The 17,717-nt window shown below is 41.9% G+C and overlaps 1 protein-coding gene and 1 long non-coding RNA gene across 2 annotated transcripts in view; one reads left to right on the forward strand and one right to left on the reverse strand.

Moving 5' to 3' along the window:
• Positions 1-17,717, forward strand: part of LOC138358549 (uncharacterized) — a 54,864-nt gene that overhangs the window by 17,085 nt on the left and 20,062 nt on the right. The gene's annotated exons all lie outside the window — the stretch shown is intronic.
• LOC123774859 (probable G-protein coupled receptor Mth-like 1) overlaps positions 9,668-17,717 on the reverse strand; it is a 73,969-nt gene continuing 65,919 nt past the window's right edge. Inside the window, exon 6 of the mRNA XM_045769524.2 lies at positions 9,668-12,495. Coding sequence (XP_045625480.1) covers positions 12,027-12,495 — 469 coding nt within the window. The 3' untranslated portion in view covers positions 9,668-12,026. The remainder of the gene's footprint in view (positions 12,496-17,717) is intronic.

The following is a 17,717-nucleotide window of genomic DNA, read 5'->3' on the forward strand; positions in this document are numbered from 1 at the left end:
TCAAGTTTAAAGGCTGCTCACGGCAGTTAAGCATGAGTCCAATAGAAAAAGGAAAAGTGGGAGCAAACCGCCAGGCCTCCACCACTAGGGATGAAAACCTGTCCACAATAGCCCGCTGGCTCCTCCTAGTTAACCAGGACGTTAAAAATAATAAAGGGTAACCGACGGGTTCTCACAATCAAATATTTATATTTGATGTGGCGCTATGAATTGGAATTCGAATTCCCAAGAACAGCCGTCATATCAAGATCACAACATTTAATCGTAATATGCAGAAACATGTGTGGAATTATATGGTTGAAGGGTTGACATCAAAGACCGTTTTCTATAACATAACAATTTATTAATAACAAGAGACTAACTACTACATTACCGAGTTTACGTTACGTTAATGTCCATCCAGTGGTACGATAACAAACAGCTAAATAGCAACCCTTGCTGTGCGGCTGCATACTGAACTAACCTGAACACAGGTGTGCCCACTGATGACGCAATATTGCAAATCAAAGAAAAATATCACAGACTAAGTTACTCCACAGCGAATGGTTACGTTATTGTCCATCCAGTGGCAATTGCAACACACCTATTCAACAGCCCCTCGAGAAATGACAGCAGGCTCCATCCTGCTGACACTTCGGGCTGACAAGTGAACTAACTGAACAATGATGCCCACTGAAGACACAAGCATGCAATCAATAGTGTCACGGTTTCCCTGACAGCTACTATAATCTCAAGCTTAAGGGTCCTCTCGCCCCCCAGGAGAGACCCACGTAACTAGGCGGGTAGTCCAACAGTGACTCCCCGCCTAGGAGACCTCCAGTGACTCAAATGTTTCCCGGGCGGAAACATTTGACTTAAGGGAGCCGGTCGGCCGAGCGGACAGCACGCTGGACTTGTGATCCTGTGGTCTTGGGTTCGATCCCAGGCGCCGGCGAGAAACAATGGGCAGAGTTTCTTTCACCCTATGCCCCTGTTACCTAGCAGAAAATAGGTACCTGGGTGTTAGTCAGCTGTCACGAGCTGCTTCCTAGGGGTGGAGGTCTGGTCGAGGACCGGGCCGCGGGGACACTAAAAAGCCCCGAAATCATCTCATTATAACCTCAAGATAACCCCCTATCACAACCCAGTGTGAGCACTCTTTGCAACTCCCTACAAGAAGTTGCACTGTAAACAGTAAACAAAGTCAGGCAAGGCGGGATTCTGGGACACAGCTCCACAAATCCCTAAATTACTCTACTCTCGTCACCAGACGACAACCAAAAGAAATTGCCTTAATCAATACATTGATTATGTGATTAATTACGTTAATTGACTGATCGCAGCAGTCAGCAACAAAGTACTACGGTAATCACAAACAATTGTCTAACACTAGACAACAACATGATGGTACTCTACTTTAATCATTAACACTTGTCTCTCTTGTTAACAATAACTCAAACTTATATTACATCACACTTGACTCCTTACAAGTATTCAGTGAGTAATTCTTAATTAAGGTCAAACGGACCACTAATTACATCCCCATTGAATTACGTTAACTAAGCCTACCCTAACTTGGTAGCTTCTCAACAGTCTGTGTAAAAAAAAAATACTAGTGAGTGTTAATTACCCTAATTAACTCCGAGCAATTAATTAACTGTCACCAGGACCGATAATTAATCATCCATAAATACGCCTCACTCCGCACTGCCTAAGAAGGTCTCCTCAAACACTGTGAATTCACGGGAAAGGAGTTAATTACCCCTAATTAACATGTGTGTAATTAATCCACTGTCCTCAGACAGGATATGATTAATACAACGATTTATGCTAGCTCCATGACCTCGCTTTACCGAGTCATCTGAGCCCTCCAGACGTTAATTACTCCACTAATTAACATGAGCCACTAATTGCTATACCCCAGAAAGGTAATTAGTCTCGAGCAAATTACGTTAACACAAATACTGACAGATCCTCTCCCACTACGTGAATTCATGATGAGAAGGCTAATTACATAATTAGCTAGAGTGGTTAATTAGTTGTCACACGGACAATTAATTGCTCCCGAGACGTAGCTCACTCAAGCTCAACGCTGTTCTCTCATAACAGCCCTCACTCACTCCACAATAAGTGTGCACCCATTATCCAGTTAACTACCCCTTACTAAATTAACTCACTGAATCCTTAAGTCCTCAGCACAACTTAAAGAAACAAAGTAACCCCAGTGTTACAAAGGTCACACTACAATGGCATGCAACAACACAAATGCACTGCCCACATACGGTTGCGGCTACTGCAACTCGTTAATTACTGTGCCCACACAGTAATGACACACGGTTTGGCAACACACAAGATTATACCAATATTACTGCCCCCCTTATCTTGCAACCGTTGCAAAGGACTACTGTGAACACACACTTACCTCAGCAAGGCAATTAACTAATCAACTGCCTGCTCTCATTAAGTACTGTGAATTTCCCCTGAATAATCCTAGAGGTCCCTTAAACCCTCAACACAGCTCCCAGGGCAGTAATATCGCATAAACTGATAACAACACTGCACAAACCTGCAACATAATGATGCCGTCATCATACCCCACATGCTAATGACATCATTAGGCAATCAGTCAGCAATCACATCTTCTGACTCACCACACAACACAGTACATAAAACGTGCAAATGAACATATAGAAATGGCATTCACATAATTAATGAAAATTATATCATCAGGTAAATGTAACTCTAACTACACAGACCTCAGGGTATCCACTGACATCCCTGCAACATAATGATTATAATTATTCATGCTGGTACTCCATCGCACTAATCCAGTCTGACCGATTATATAGAATCGACAACTGGATCATTTATATGGTAAATCTCTACACTGACCGGTTACATACTCGAGTCAGTCTACACACATATATATATATATATATATATATATATATATATACTATATGTATCTACAGTGTGGTACCATGTACAACATCTATCTCCAGGTACTCTCAACCAGTCACCTAGACGTGCTACAGACAGCTGTCTCTCAGCTGCTTCCCTAGACTGGCAGGGCTATGGGACAACACAGCTTTACCAGAATTTCCACTAATACTGAGACACTGTTACACTCTGACTATTGTACTCACGTTTTCCTCATTTCACTCATTTCCCAGGTCACTATCTCTCTGGCTGTCAACACTTAGCTTGCTCCTTGTGCGTCGACAAGATGTGGCCCTAGGCTGTCCCGGGAAAGTGGCCAAGTGGCCCAAGGGGGTGGCCAAGGCATGTGGCCACCGCGTGGCCCACAGCACCCCTCCTGAGCTGAGAGGGGGGGGGGGGCCGACGTGCGGGTGGCCTGGGGTAGCCGGCGCGCGGGCAGGCAGGGTGGCCGGGCCGGGCCGTGTGGGCGGGTTGCCTGGGGGTGGCCCCCGGGCATACACACGTGGATGGGGAATCACCAACAACCCCATCAAACCAGAGCCTGCCTTGCTCTACACTGGGGTGACAATATCCGGCGGCGTCCCCACAGTGACGCCGCCTGGCGGAATTCAAAGTCCAACAGGGGCCTGTAATCTCACCACAATTACTCTAGGAGGCCCTGCGCATATTCCACCAATTGTCCATCAACACCAGACAGGTTATTTGAACCACCTGTTACACCATGAGGCTCTGCCAGCTGCCTCATGGGTACCCACTGTCTCTGAGGCTATTTTACTGGTCCTTCCGTACCTCATCGGCCACAAATTTCACGAAAATTGGGCCTAGACACAACCTGTGATGGCAGGAGTGCCATCCCTGCTGGACAACACAGTAATGTCCGCGATTAACTGGGGTGGAGGGGGGAGACTCCCCCTCCACCCAGCTACGTCCTCATCCACCTGCTACCCAGCTCAAACTGACGATTTCGCGGGCTAAGGAAACTCAAAATGCCCATACCTCCCCCCCCTACTTTGTCTTGGCCAATCAGCAGGAAGCCGGCACACCACCATGGTGCCGCCTCCAATCACAGCTGTTCACGCCCAAATCAGCTCCGAGCAGCTGTACCTAACCCAATCACAGGTCTCACTCACCCTCAGGCGTCCCGTGACGTCACAAGGAGGGGGAGGCCTAAAAGACAGTGGCGCACTGTCTCACATGGTGGGGGGGGGGGGGGCAACGGTCACCCTACTTTCCTCCACCTCTAATGGTTGGAGAGTCAAGTACCTCACTCTCACCTCTCATCCTATTTCACAGAAATAGGAAAATTTCTGTAATTCTCTCTACAGAGCAATCACAGACCTCTAACCAGTCCCAAACGACAGTCCTTAACATAAGCTTTCATTCAACACCCCACAAGTATATGTTAGTTTGAAAGCTTCAGTTTCTAGAGTCCCTAGAGCGACTAGCCTAATCTAGAAACTAGGAAAACTAGCCGAGGGAATCTAGATTCCCTCATACTGAGGTTCCGGGTTCGATCCCCGGTGGAGGAAGAAACAAATGGGCAGAGTTTCGTTCACCCTGATGGCCCTGTTACCTAGCAGTAAATAGGTACCTGGGAGTTAGACAGCTGCTACGGACTGTTACACATCCCCAGGATGTGTAACAAAAAGGACTGGTCGAGGACCGGGCCGCGGGGACGCTAAGCCCCGAAATCATCTCAAGATAACCTCAACAAAATTGATGTTAAAAAAGCCAAATATTTAAATCCTTGCGTATTGCATAACAGTAGGGTTAGCTAGTCTGCAATAATAATATACTAGGAAAAAGACAAAACATAAGAACATAAGAACAAAGGTAACTGCAGAAGGCCTATTGGCCCATACGAGGCAGCTTCTATTCTATAACCACCCAATCCCACTCATATACTTGTCCAACCCGCGCTTGAAACAATCGAGGAACACCACCTCCACCACGTTACGCGGCAATTGGTTCCACAAATCAACAACCCTGTTACTGAACCAGTATTTACCCAAGTCTTTCCTAAATCTGAACTTATCCAATTTATACCCATTGTTTCGTGTTCTGTCTTGTGTTGGCATTTATAATACCCTATTAATTTAATTAACACTTTTCTGGATTTTCGACATGGAATTACGGGCGTTTTGCTTAACCACTTGTCGGATCACGACGTAAATTTACGGACCATGTTTTATATTGGGTATTTACTACTCGATCGACTTGAGGTTTGTATGAAAATGTTTGCAATTTAATTTTCGTTTTCTCTAATAGGCACAGTGCCTATTTGAGAAAACGGCAATGTATTGTAACTTAGAGGAGAGACTATTGAGTTGGTGGCACAACGAGGGTACGCCCACTCCACACACTCTTGTGTTGGCCGCGATCATGATTTTACATTTATATGCATATGTCTGTGTAGAAATTTTATTCCGAACACTATACAAACAAAAAAAACGGTGCGAATCAAGTATAAACTTGAAAAAACATGAGCAAAGTAAAAACTTTTTACTCTCACAGGTACAAACACGCGTAAGATTTTATTCGCCGCAAATTTATTTGACGCTCTATTGGCAAATTCTACCCATGTTCTAATAGAACTTTCTATTGCGAACACATTGCTATAAAAATAAAATACGTAGCTCAAGAAATAATGTCAGAACAGTGAAATAAGTATAAACTTTCAAAGCGCTGCATCACAACAGTGTCGTCGCTGCTGAAATCACGGCTAACGCTTCGCCCAGTTCCCACACTCGTGCGGAACATAATTAGACATTGATAGGCATATGTCTGGGTGGGGAATTTTATTACGAGTTCAGTGATATCAAAATAAGCGCTGTAGAATGACTGTGAGGCTGGCAACAAACGAAAGAGTATGAACATTTACTTCCTGTTTGCGTGTCACGGCCAGTCATCTTCGTGTTTATTTACTTCGTGGTGGGATACCAAATGCTTGGGTGACATTTTATGCATATGATCTTGTAGGAAATTTTATTGCCAACGCATTGATACCAAAATGAAAAACGTAGCTTGAGAATTGATGTTAGGAGCGTGAAAAGATTATAAACTTTTTTGTGTTTACGCTTGAGCGCCCAGAACGCCGCGCGCACAACCCACTTTTTTCCAGCTAGTGCCGAGCGCACTAAAGTGTATCCCCCTGTTATGTCCATTCATCCACTTGTAAACCTCTATCATGTCACCCCTAACTCTTCGCCTTTCCAGTGAATGCAACTTAAGCTTTGTTAATCTTTCTTCATATGAAAGATTTCTAATTTGGGGAATTAACTTAGTCATCCTACATTGGAGACGTTCAAATGGGAATTGATTTGGAGGAAGGAGGTAATAAAAGTATGTGTTTGTGGGAGAAAGGAACTGGCAAAATGATCAGGGAAAGAGAAGGGCCTCAAAACAACAATTCACTTAGGGTATATTACACCAACAGTAGAAGTCTAAGAAATAAAACTAACGAACCAAATGCTCTTGTCTGCACAGAAAAAATAGATACCACCGCACTCACCGAAACGTGGATGAATGTAGAAAATAGAGAACCACCAGCTGAACATCAAATAAATGGATATAAACCACTTCACACAGACAGATATATTAGACGAGGAGGTGGAGTAGCCATATATGCTAGGGACAACCTGAAATGCAGTCTCAAAGAGGGAATCAAAACTGAGCCACACACAGAAACCATTTGGACAAAATTAAACGAAAAAGCTAACAACACTATAATAGGAGTCACATATAGGCCACCAAATTTAGACAGAACGGAAGCAAAGCACCCAAGGGATGAAATATCTAGAGCATCTAGATCCAACAGTATCCATGTCATGGGCGACCTTAATTTTAGTGGAATAAACTGGTTGAACAAAACAGGGAATAGTGAAGCAGAAGATTTTCCAGAACTAATTGACGATTGCTTTCTCACGCAACACACCAAGGAACCAACACGGGAAAATAATACTCCAGATTTAGTGCTAACCAACAGGGAAACACAAATTAATGAAATCGAAATAGGGAGTGAGCTAGGGAACAGTGATCACAAAGAAATCAGACCCAGCACAGAATGGAACAGACCAGTAGGAGAAAATTCTGTTAAAGTGCCAGATTTTCGAAAAACTGATTTTAATAGCCCAAGAAATTTCCTAGGTCAAAATGATTGGAAAGTCCTGGGTATGGGGTGTGGGCCGGTCTTGGAGCGAGACATGAACCCAGCGACAGGTGACTTAAATGGGGACCTCGATGTGGATTCAATACACAACTTATTTAAGAATATTCTAAACAAAGCACAGGAACGCAGCACACCACACAAATTGAATAGATCGAATACTAATGACCCAAAGTGGACAACAAAGAATTTGAAGAACCAAAACCATCTTTAAAATCGACAGTATTTTAATTTCCCGGAAAAATATTAAATATGTGCAATATTCTGGATAAAAGTGTTGAGTATTGCAAATAGCCACGAGATTTCGCTAGCATTAAATGCAACCAGCGCCCCCTCCCCCCCCCCTCTCTCCAGTTCTGGGGATTATTAATTAATATGATTATAATTTATTAATTTGATTATTATTTTTATTAATTAACATTATTATTATTATTATTATTATTATTATCATTGTTATTATTATTACTGTTCCCTCGCCAGCTAAAACGTTAGCATATCGCCGCCCTATGATGGCCCGCAGGAAACACGCCCCGCCTCCATAAACTTTACACACAACTGTCTCATCTCCAGCGACCTCGTATGACACTAAAGGTAATTATCGTTGGCTCCAGCCAGCTAAAACCTCTTCCGGCGGCGGCATAATTAGGTCCCAGTTGCCCTCACCTGCCTCCGTGTGTGGAAGCAGGTGGGCGTCCCAGAAGACACCTACAAGTTCAAGTAGGTTTTTTGACAAAAATGAAATACATTTCAGAGGGATAGAGTGGTAGGCTATTTCTACCCTGTCTATTTAAGGTTTCCTCAAGGGGCTCACAAACCCATACAACAAAGACACATATTAACCATGATCTTTGCTGGTGGACTTGCGAGTCACTGGGGGGCGGGGCGGGCACATTAGTAGAGTTCCCCGTCGTTTGAATCATGTTACGGCCCTCTAGAGTCGCAACTGGGCTCTTTCTCTGATGTTAGTAGAGTTTGGGTATCCGGCCCCAAGCTAGTAGTGGCTTTCAAGGGGTGTGCTCCATAACGCAAGTAAATTAAAGGGGAAGGGATAAAACTGCTCAGAAATAAATATATATTCACCACCACCAATAAATAAATATATAAACAGTCACACGCTGTTACTATTACTACACTTATGTACATGTCTTGTCTTCTTCTGAAGACACAGGATGCTCTGCTTAACGGTGCTCAAGACGAGTAACCCTGGTTCTCTTCTCGTGGCCTCTCGACGAATCCTTAGATTCTCTTAGCGAGTCTACCCCGGCCACAGGCCAGCCAAAACACAATCCCACTGGGTGCACCATCGTGGAGGCCGTCAACCACAAATCCAGCCTGTAGCTGGCAGGTTCCAATCAGCTACGCTGCGTAGGCCACTCCATGACCGATACTAGGGTTGCTAGCCCTAAGCAGGAGCCTCGTGTGATTCCACAGATCACTCTCCTCAGCATAACACCCCAGTGGCTATTCTTCTCCACGAGTCAGCCCCGGGTATGACAATTCCTCATCTGCCACGTCACAGGCAGGCTAACACAACAGTGTTCATCCGGGGGGGGGGGGGGGGGGAGTGACTCACGACTTCTGCAGCTAATACTTGGAGACTCTACGGCTTCCTTGGGTAGACTCCCCCAACGTCCATTACAGCAGTCCCAGGTCGACTCTGTAATCAGACACGTCATTAGTACTGATGACACTCTAGGGCACCTCACTTACAGGCTTAGACGCAAACGCCCACCTATTCACTCCATAGATGGCGTTGCTGTCTAAGCGTCACCTCACCAGAGGTCAGCAGCGGCTGTGTTATGAGCTGATCAGGACGGGAAACCAGCCCTCGTGGCTGGTATATCCTGTCCTCACAAGATGGCGCCGTCCATTTGGAGGGGGTTTCGGGAGCTGACCCACAGATGGCGCGGTCGTCACTGCTCCATGCTCGGACGCTGGGCTCGGGTCCGTAACACTCACCAGCGCGCTTCTTGTCTCTGATCCGACCTGATGTCCTGACTGTTGTCTCTGACCCGATCTGATGTCCTGACTCTTGTCTCTGACCTGACCTGATGTCCTGACTCTTGTCTCTTACCCGACCTGGACCTAGATTCACGAAACTCCGTATATTTCTTCGTAAGTAAGTGTGTTACTAAGGTTATGATGGTATGTATTGCCTAATAACGTTCCTACATTTGATTCAGTAAGATGTACTTGTGTGATTTGTTTTTTGTAATGAGGCTGGTATTTTCTCCCCTGATTCCGTGTATGACTAACCATTCTGTGAGATGGGAGTATTAGATGAACTTATAGCTAGTTTTTTATCTTCACTGTGTAATCTTTCATATAGAATAGAGTAACAGCACATTGCTGTGTATACCTAAGCTTTTTAATAAAAAAAGTCAGTAACAAAGGTTTTAAATTATAATTTGTATTATTACCAGTATTATCCTTGTTAAATCATGTTAACCTTGGATAATTAAGATCTCATGTTGATACGTAATAGTCATATTTCTTATGAATCATTATTAAATTGTGCATAATGTCTCAATTTTTCACTTATTTGGATATACAGTACAAAAGATAGGGTAAAAATAAACCAGAAATATTTATTTCATTATATTTTCTATTTAAATAACTGCATCAATATTTTTACAGCTGACAGGATTTTTTTACTCACAGGTGCACTTATCTACTTAATAAAATTAGGTTTATTGTTACACAGAGCCAAATTGTGTAACAGAGGAAGAGGTCTTGGACACACATTTGTTCAATGCTGCATGTAGAGGAATCAGCCATGCGATGTACCTCATCACATAATGATAAATTTAAACCATCGTTGTTAGGCCATGACTAATTACAGGAAGAAGGATCTTCAGTCTGAAGTGTGCATACAGATAACAAAATAGTAATGTAGAACATTCAACACAATAAGTGTTGAAAATGCAGTAAAACTTATGTTAGGTAAGGGTTTCTCCCTAGTTAAAATGAAATAATAACTAAAAAAAAACTTATGTAAATTAACGAAATATGAAGGCGAATAAATTGTAAGGTGCCTGACTGGGGTGTTTCGGGACACAAGATGATTTGACAAAGCTCATTTTCTGTTTGCTAAAATTTTATTTAATATATTGTTATGCTAGGCTGAAGTAGCTTAGGTTTGGCTGTATTGGGCTTGGTTGGGTTAGGTTAGGATGGGTTGGGCTTGGTTGGGTTGGGTAAGGTTAGGCTGGGATGCGTTGGGTTGGGCTAGATTAGGTAGCTTGACATTGAGGTGCGTTCGTTCTCGACTCACAATCACGAATTCCGGGTTCGAAACCTGAGCGGCCCCTGTTCCACCACAGATATTGGTGGCATTTGGCTGTTCCTTCCATGTGACGATCGAAGGTTTAGGTTTACTGCTGTTTCAAATTACAGTTCCTAGACGTCTTATCTTCTTGACTTCAGCCAGAGTCAGTAATATCCAGTTTTTGTGAGAAAGTTCTGCCACCTTGCAGTTTTAAATTAAACCAGGCCTAGGTGCCTGGTTTCGGCTGATTGGATGTAGGCCTAAAGAGGCAGAGATTCTGGGGCAAGATGAGCCTTAGTGGGTGGAGCCAGGACTCCACCTTGAAGCACAAAGGTGAGTGTGATGTTGGGCGTGCTGGGGGTGGGAGATCTAACCAGGAGGCCAGGAACACCAGGCTGAGAAGCAGTATAACGGTAATTGTCTCTATGAGTTCCCCGTACAATTTTGTAATCATATACATGCTATTAAAAGAAAAGGATATCGTACTAGCCTTAGGATTAATTAATTTTCCATATATTAAATAAAGTTTGCTATTAAATTTTCTCCTGTGTACTTTATATATTATTCCCTTAAATATTCTGTCTTAGATCTTGAATTGCTTTGGATTTCACCTGTGATCTGATGAGAATAGTTATGAGTAAATATTTCCCCCTTGTAATTTATGAATTTAAGTTAAAAGGAATTCCATTCACCCAATAAGTAGTTAAAGATCAAAGTTCCCTAGCACTCGATATTAGTTGACTGGTCTCCTCCGGAGTCAATTAGCCTAAATATTCAAAGTTCCAAGAGAAGTGGTGACGGCATTATTTGTTTATGAGTAACCTGATCTTCCCACTAGTCTCAAGAATTGTAAAGATATTTTTAACATCTTAGACATTTCTCGCCACCTCCCCATGATAACTGGTTTGAGCATTTTCTACTGTGAGGGCGGACTCTTCCCAGTTCTTCAGGGGTTATATCAATGAAATTATTACAGCTATAGGGTTACCGGTTATTAGCAACCATTATGGTGAGTGATTGTGGCAAGTGTTACAATGGTGACTTGTTGCCCTTCGTTACAGACAGATATTATCTTTATAAATATAATCAAGATTTAGATCTAGAGCCAGTTTATCAGAGATTTACACAAATCCTTACAGTTGTGGAAGGAGTGAACAGGTGTTATAGTCATAGAAAACCTTACAGTTTACCATCAGAGCGGTGAGACAAATTTTTCCTAAACTTATATCACAAATTTTACGTGAAAACAACTATTTGAAGAATTAGTGTAATTATATCATGTCGTTATAGAAATTTGTGCACCCGTAGCATTTTGCATCAACAGATTAAGAGGCTCGACTTGACCAAAGTCGGTCTGAATACACAGTTTTTGTGACATCGATCACATTGCCATAGGACTTATAATGCTTGTCAACAAGCTATCTCTTTGTTACAGTAATTCCTTATTAATTCCAAATATCCAGCAGGAAGTCTCTCTGATTTCTATGCTCACTACTAGCAAAACAAGATTTTAATTAATATTTTCTGGGGTAAATATCCATACCGTAGATAAGTGGCAAACAAGTTAGACATAAAAATATAGTTTAGTTTTGCTATTATGCACACCACACCCATCCAGTGGGCAGCGGTGGCAAACTTACAGTCACCAGCAAGAAGTAAAACAGTAGGCAAACTTCATTGGGATTTTTTATGACGTTTGGCTGACACATCAGCCTCACCTATGCCTGGCCCGAGTTCAGAATCAGCTAATGAAGAACTTAATGTCTCATCAGAAGTGACATCAGTGTTCTGATCAATTCCCTCGTGTATAGACATGTTGAAGCGCCGGATGCCCACCGCCTGGACATCAGAAGACCTGGAGCGAGCCGTCAGGTTGGAGCTTCGGGCCTTGTAGTTGCAGGCCGTCATGGACCGGATCACTCGGTTACATGTTCGCGCCAGCTTGCTACGGTTCTCAGGCGTCAACACCACGATGAGGAAGATGCCTATCCCTCGCAGGCAGTTAAGGCCAGAGGGAATGTACCACAGGTAGTTATACCAAGCATGTGAGGGCTCGTCGCTGTTGAATGCCACTAAGAAGGCAATCACCTCCATGAACCACATCGCTCCAGACCACATCACCATAATCACCCCTTCCGTCAACCTGTGGGAAGAACTTTGTGTAAGATAACCTATCGGTAATGTTCATGGTCAAGTTCAGGTGCAAGTTGAGCCTGATCTGAACCAAGTGATATAGCCGAGGTCTATATAGAACGTCTCGTGTTGTTGCTGAGACGTGTTGTTATATGTGGCTTACACCACATATAACAATAGTAAACAATATATTATAAGCAGGATCCAAATCTACCCATTGCAATTGATATGTCGCACCATTTTGTTCTTAAGCCATCATAAGGAAAAGATGATACTGGTACAGATCAAGTAAATAACAACATTAACCTTAATTAAATATAAATATTATACAATATATATAAATTACAATTAGTTTTGAACATTATGAAGTAAAGAGTCTGCTATGAAATTAAAAAAAATTTCCTACAGATTTCAATGGACTTAGTACAACAATTATCAATAAACCAGGCAATTGTGCGCATTCATATATGCTATAAAATTGGTGGAATTTATAAAATTCACGAAGTTTATCATTGTCTACTCCCTTCCATTACGTGTTTTAGGAATACTGGACACCGGGTGGTGTTGGAGGCTAAACGTGTTCTCTCGGCAATATGGTGGTGTTGAAGAGAGACTGTCTCCCGGCAATATGGTGGTGTTGAAGAGAGACTGTCTCCCGGCAATATGGTGGTGTTGAAGAGAGACTGTCTCCCGGCAATATGGTGGTGTTGAAGAAAGACTTTCTCCCGGCAATATGGTGGTGTTGAAGAGAGACTTTCTCCTGGCAATATGTTGGCGTTGAAGAGAGACTGTCTCCCGGCAATATGTGTGGGAACCGACCTGTGAGATTTATATTTATTTAATTTATATGAATTTATATTTACGTTAATCTATATACTTCGATAGCAATTTGTATAATGATAAGTGGACTGTATTATCTGCAATAATCTCATAATCTCACAAATCGATCCTCTACACATTAGGGGGGGGGGGTTTATATTAATTAAATTTATATATATGCAGCCAATCAAACTACAGTATTAGACTACATACATTGAAGAGGTTCCTTATCTTATAGTACAGCAGGTTAGTCCACCAGGTATAACTAGGGTGTAGACACCACATTTTCCCTCTTTGAGGTAGCTTCCATCACCCAGTAACTGGTGCACAAAGTCTTGCTTCCTCGTCTTGACCTGTTAAAAGGGCGCTAGCAGTAAAGCCAGAATCCTATATATGACAGGTATATCAGAGAACACTGTACATGGAACAATGAAGTCCTGGCTTAATTACCTTTAGTATGAGGCGATTTCGTGATCTAACTGGATCACCCTACACAATGACATTATTGGCCACTAATGATAGATAAACGGGTTTCGGAAAGACACTTAACTTGAATTTGTTGACAGCGTGTGATAATGGTACACCTTTGGTTTCCATAACACTACGTCCAAGTAAAATTAACAGGAGCCGAATTGCTCCCTGCGCCTCTGCTCTAGTATCAACAATGGCTGCCCTCCTTCCTCACTCACGCCTGGCTTACATTGTCCAGATAACAGAAAGTGATAGAAGGGTCACATTTACTCTACTTTAATATTGATAATTAAGTTAATTTATATAAGATATTTTTATGATGGTAAAGTCCAAAGACTAATGTATTTAAGAATAATTCCCAGCAGAATAGCTGGTGAATATAATAGTATGTGGTGATGATATCCCGTTTTCTATAGACGGTAATTCCACTACAAGTTACGTTTTCTATGGGTTAACTTGTTTATACAACACAGCTATTATCTGTCTGTATGATATATTATTAAATGGTGTCGAATTTTCCGACATAATTCCCCAGGGGGGCTGCTCACGGGTCGAAGTCCTCTTTAGAACAGATGAACACCGATACTCCTCCTTCGAATTATTAGATTAATTTGATGTTAGTAGTTAGTAATCACACATTTGTGCGTCTGTTCGTACAGGACGGATGTCCCGTACTAGAGTTGCAGGGGTTAGAAGTCTAATGCGATTTCATTTCCCTGTCAACTCTTGAAAGGCTAATATTCAAGCCTAATTACATATTATTTAACCCAGAAGACTGAATGTGATCAAGTACTACACTCAAGTATGATTCAGGGACTGCAGTGAGATCAGTGACATTAGATATAACTTGAAGTTTGTTCAGGTAACTGGTCACTGATATATAAACACTGAGGCCCATGGAATACATCTTGATTAAATAATAAATGTATCAAATCAGTCATCAGATTTATTGGGGTTTAATTTAGTTAATTGATTCAGAAGATTGAATAGCTCATCATTAAAGTAAAGTATGGTTCTGAGACTGCAGTGGGTTCAGTGACATTGGTCGCAGTGACTTGTAGCTGTTTAGGCTACTGTTCACTGATTTGCCACTGAGGCCTCATGAACTCATCTTCAGCTTTAAATGATGATACTAACATCAACCTCTGTTGGTATAGTCAGCCGTAATCTCCTTAGTATAATGCTACTGGAGAAATATAATCAGCTGACAAATTTAGATTTCTATTGGTATTGTTTATCTGCAGGCATAGGTCTCCTCAGGCTTGATACTGGGCCTGAGAGTAATTTACCTCCTGCAGACTTTAACATGGTTATACCCTGATATTTAGTAGGGCTACCGATGAATCGATGACAATAGTCTGTCCCTACAAGGAGACCGAAGTCAGTGAGGTGATCAGACTTAATATTATCTGCCAATTTTATTCCTCTATTTCTCAGGAATTTGGCTGTTGCTCTCAGACCTTGAACTTGTAGGTCTACTGGTATTTTGTCCACCACAATGGCTTGTACTCTACAGACGTGCCTGCCTAAACGTACTGATGGTTGTACCACCTGGTAGACTTGAGGTCCTGCATCTGTTACAAACCCTGAGATATTGAATGACATCTGGGCTACAGGCCTTAATTGTAGTTCATCTGCCAGCTTTTTAGTGACATATGTTCTCTGGGACCCTTGGTCAAACAACCCACGGGTATGGACCTTGGCCCTCTTATTCAGGATGGTAATTTGGGCAGTAGGCAAAGTCGTATTACCTTTAGACTTTGCCGATTGGACACTGTTTGTTTGTTGCACCTTGCAGTACTGTACTGTGGTGGGAATGCTATCTTCCACCTTGGGGTTTGGAGACGTTGTTTTGGTGTCTCTGCACAATGCTGCATGGTGCTGACCTTTGTTACACCTATTACAGGTGTGTAATTGGGTATCACAGTCGTTGATGTTATGTTTCCTGAGGCACCTCGTGCAATGTTGCAAATCTTTGAGTCGCTCAACACGGGCGTCACTATCAGGAAAATTAGGGCAGTGGTACAGTGAATGTTTCTCATTGCAGAACAAACATGTTCCATAGCTTCCAGTAAGCTTTGGTGTCACGTTCTTGGGTGACACAGTAACTATAGGCTTGGAGGGTCCCACTGCATATACGCCCACACTGCTACTGTTCCACTTTGGTGTTGAATTATATTGTCTAGATTGATTTGGAGTACCTTTGGTACTCTGTGGTTTACTATTATTGGTTTCTGAGGGTTTACTTGGTGGTTTTAATTTGTCATGTGTTCGTAATTGATGAACTACTGACTTTAAACCTTCAGATATATCATTCATGGATAAGATGCTTTTATTGTAATGAGCACTCATTTGTCTCAATATGTCCCTAGGTATTTTCTCCTGGACAATTATTTTCAAGACCCACTCAGCCCCGTTTGTATCTGCTGTCAGGCTGAGGGCATTGATCAATGATTCTACCTCCAGCTTGAAGACTTGGAGTGAATCAGCTGAAGCCTCCGGTGGGGGAAAATGCATTAGCTCATGAACTAAATGTGATGTTCTTACTTCTGGATCAGCATAATTATCCTTGAGGAGTTTTACTGCCAGATCATAGCCGTCATTAGTTAATCTCAGATGGGATACTACTGTTTTAGCCTCACCTGATAATTGGCCTTGCAAATAAGAGAATTTACTACTCCTTGGTAAAGATTGTTTTGAGTCTACAAGGTCAACGAATTTGTTCCAAAATTCGTCCCAATCTTCCTCATCTTTTCCTGAGAAAGTGGGTAAATTAATTGGAGGGAGTCGAGCTTCTGCTTGACTCGTATTAGATGCAACTGTTGTTGTTGTTGCTGTTGCCTTGTTCTGGGCAATTAATTTGACATAAGGCTGTAACGTGGCCTGAGTGTGATTTTCATAATTCGCAAGATCAACCATAATGTCATCTATTTCTGTTTCTGATAAATTGGTGTTGGCAAGTTCAGCCACATATGTTGCTATTTGGCATTTGATTTGCTCAAATTTACCTGCAGCTGCTTGATAATAGCTATCCAGGTCAGCATAATCAACTTGAGATTGTTGTGACAAATCTTCACATTTCTTGATCTGTCTTGTTAAGTGGCCTTTAAGACCTGCAAGGGTTCTTTTCATTCTCCCTGCATTATCCATACTGGCTCGTTGGTGAAGCCTTGTGGGACTTGTACTTGGGCTGCTCATAATACTGAACAAGCTCTAATGGTAGCCTAGGGTAAATTCTGCACTCACTAGGCAATAATCCTACCTCTACTAGAGGTTAGCACTTAAAATTAATACACATTATATATATACAATCATACACACTAATGATTTGAGTGATAAACCAGTGTCACTGGTGTCACCAGTGTCCTTTAGGTTAGCTCTTCTATATCACCCTAGGATGGTAGAGACACTAATTAATCACTCAAAGGTGTAATGATCATAAGTAAATTATTATATATACAACTCAACTCGAGTTGATAAAATTTACACCCAAAATAGGGTCAGCACCATTCATTAATGGTGTTAGGTTGTTCAATATAGTACAACTGACTATGGTAATAATGGGACTAGGATGAACGATAATAGTTCAACTAGTCAATGTTAATATCCTACCCTGTTGTGGGTTGGCAATTAGTAAATATTATACTGTGATCACTAGTGCAATATATATTAAATAATTCTCTATTTTGGAGAAATAATATACACAATTATTGATAATAGCCTCTTAATTAGCCTCTATAAAACTTCTAATATTATCAAGAAGTATTAAATATTATTAGTGACCTCGCAAAATAAAGTCCACAAATTCGTAGATAATCTCTCGCGAAATTTAACACCACAAAATCCGTGAACAATCTTGCGAGGACACAGCCACTAATTTGGCTGGCTTCAATATTAGCACTGTCATTTCACGAAATAACACGCCACCAAATCTGTGGGTGT

Source organism: Procambarus clarkii, chromosome 84, assembly GCF_040958095.1.
Source record: "Procambarus clarkii isolate CNS0578487 chromosome 84, FALCON_Pclarkii_2.0, whole genome shotgun sequence".
Taxonomy (NCBI): Eukaryota; Metazoa; Arthropoda; class Malacostraca; order Decapoda; family Cambaridae; genus Procambarus; species Procambarus clarkii.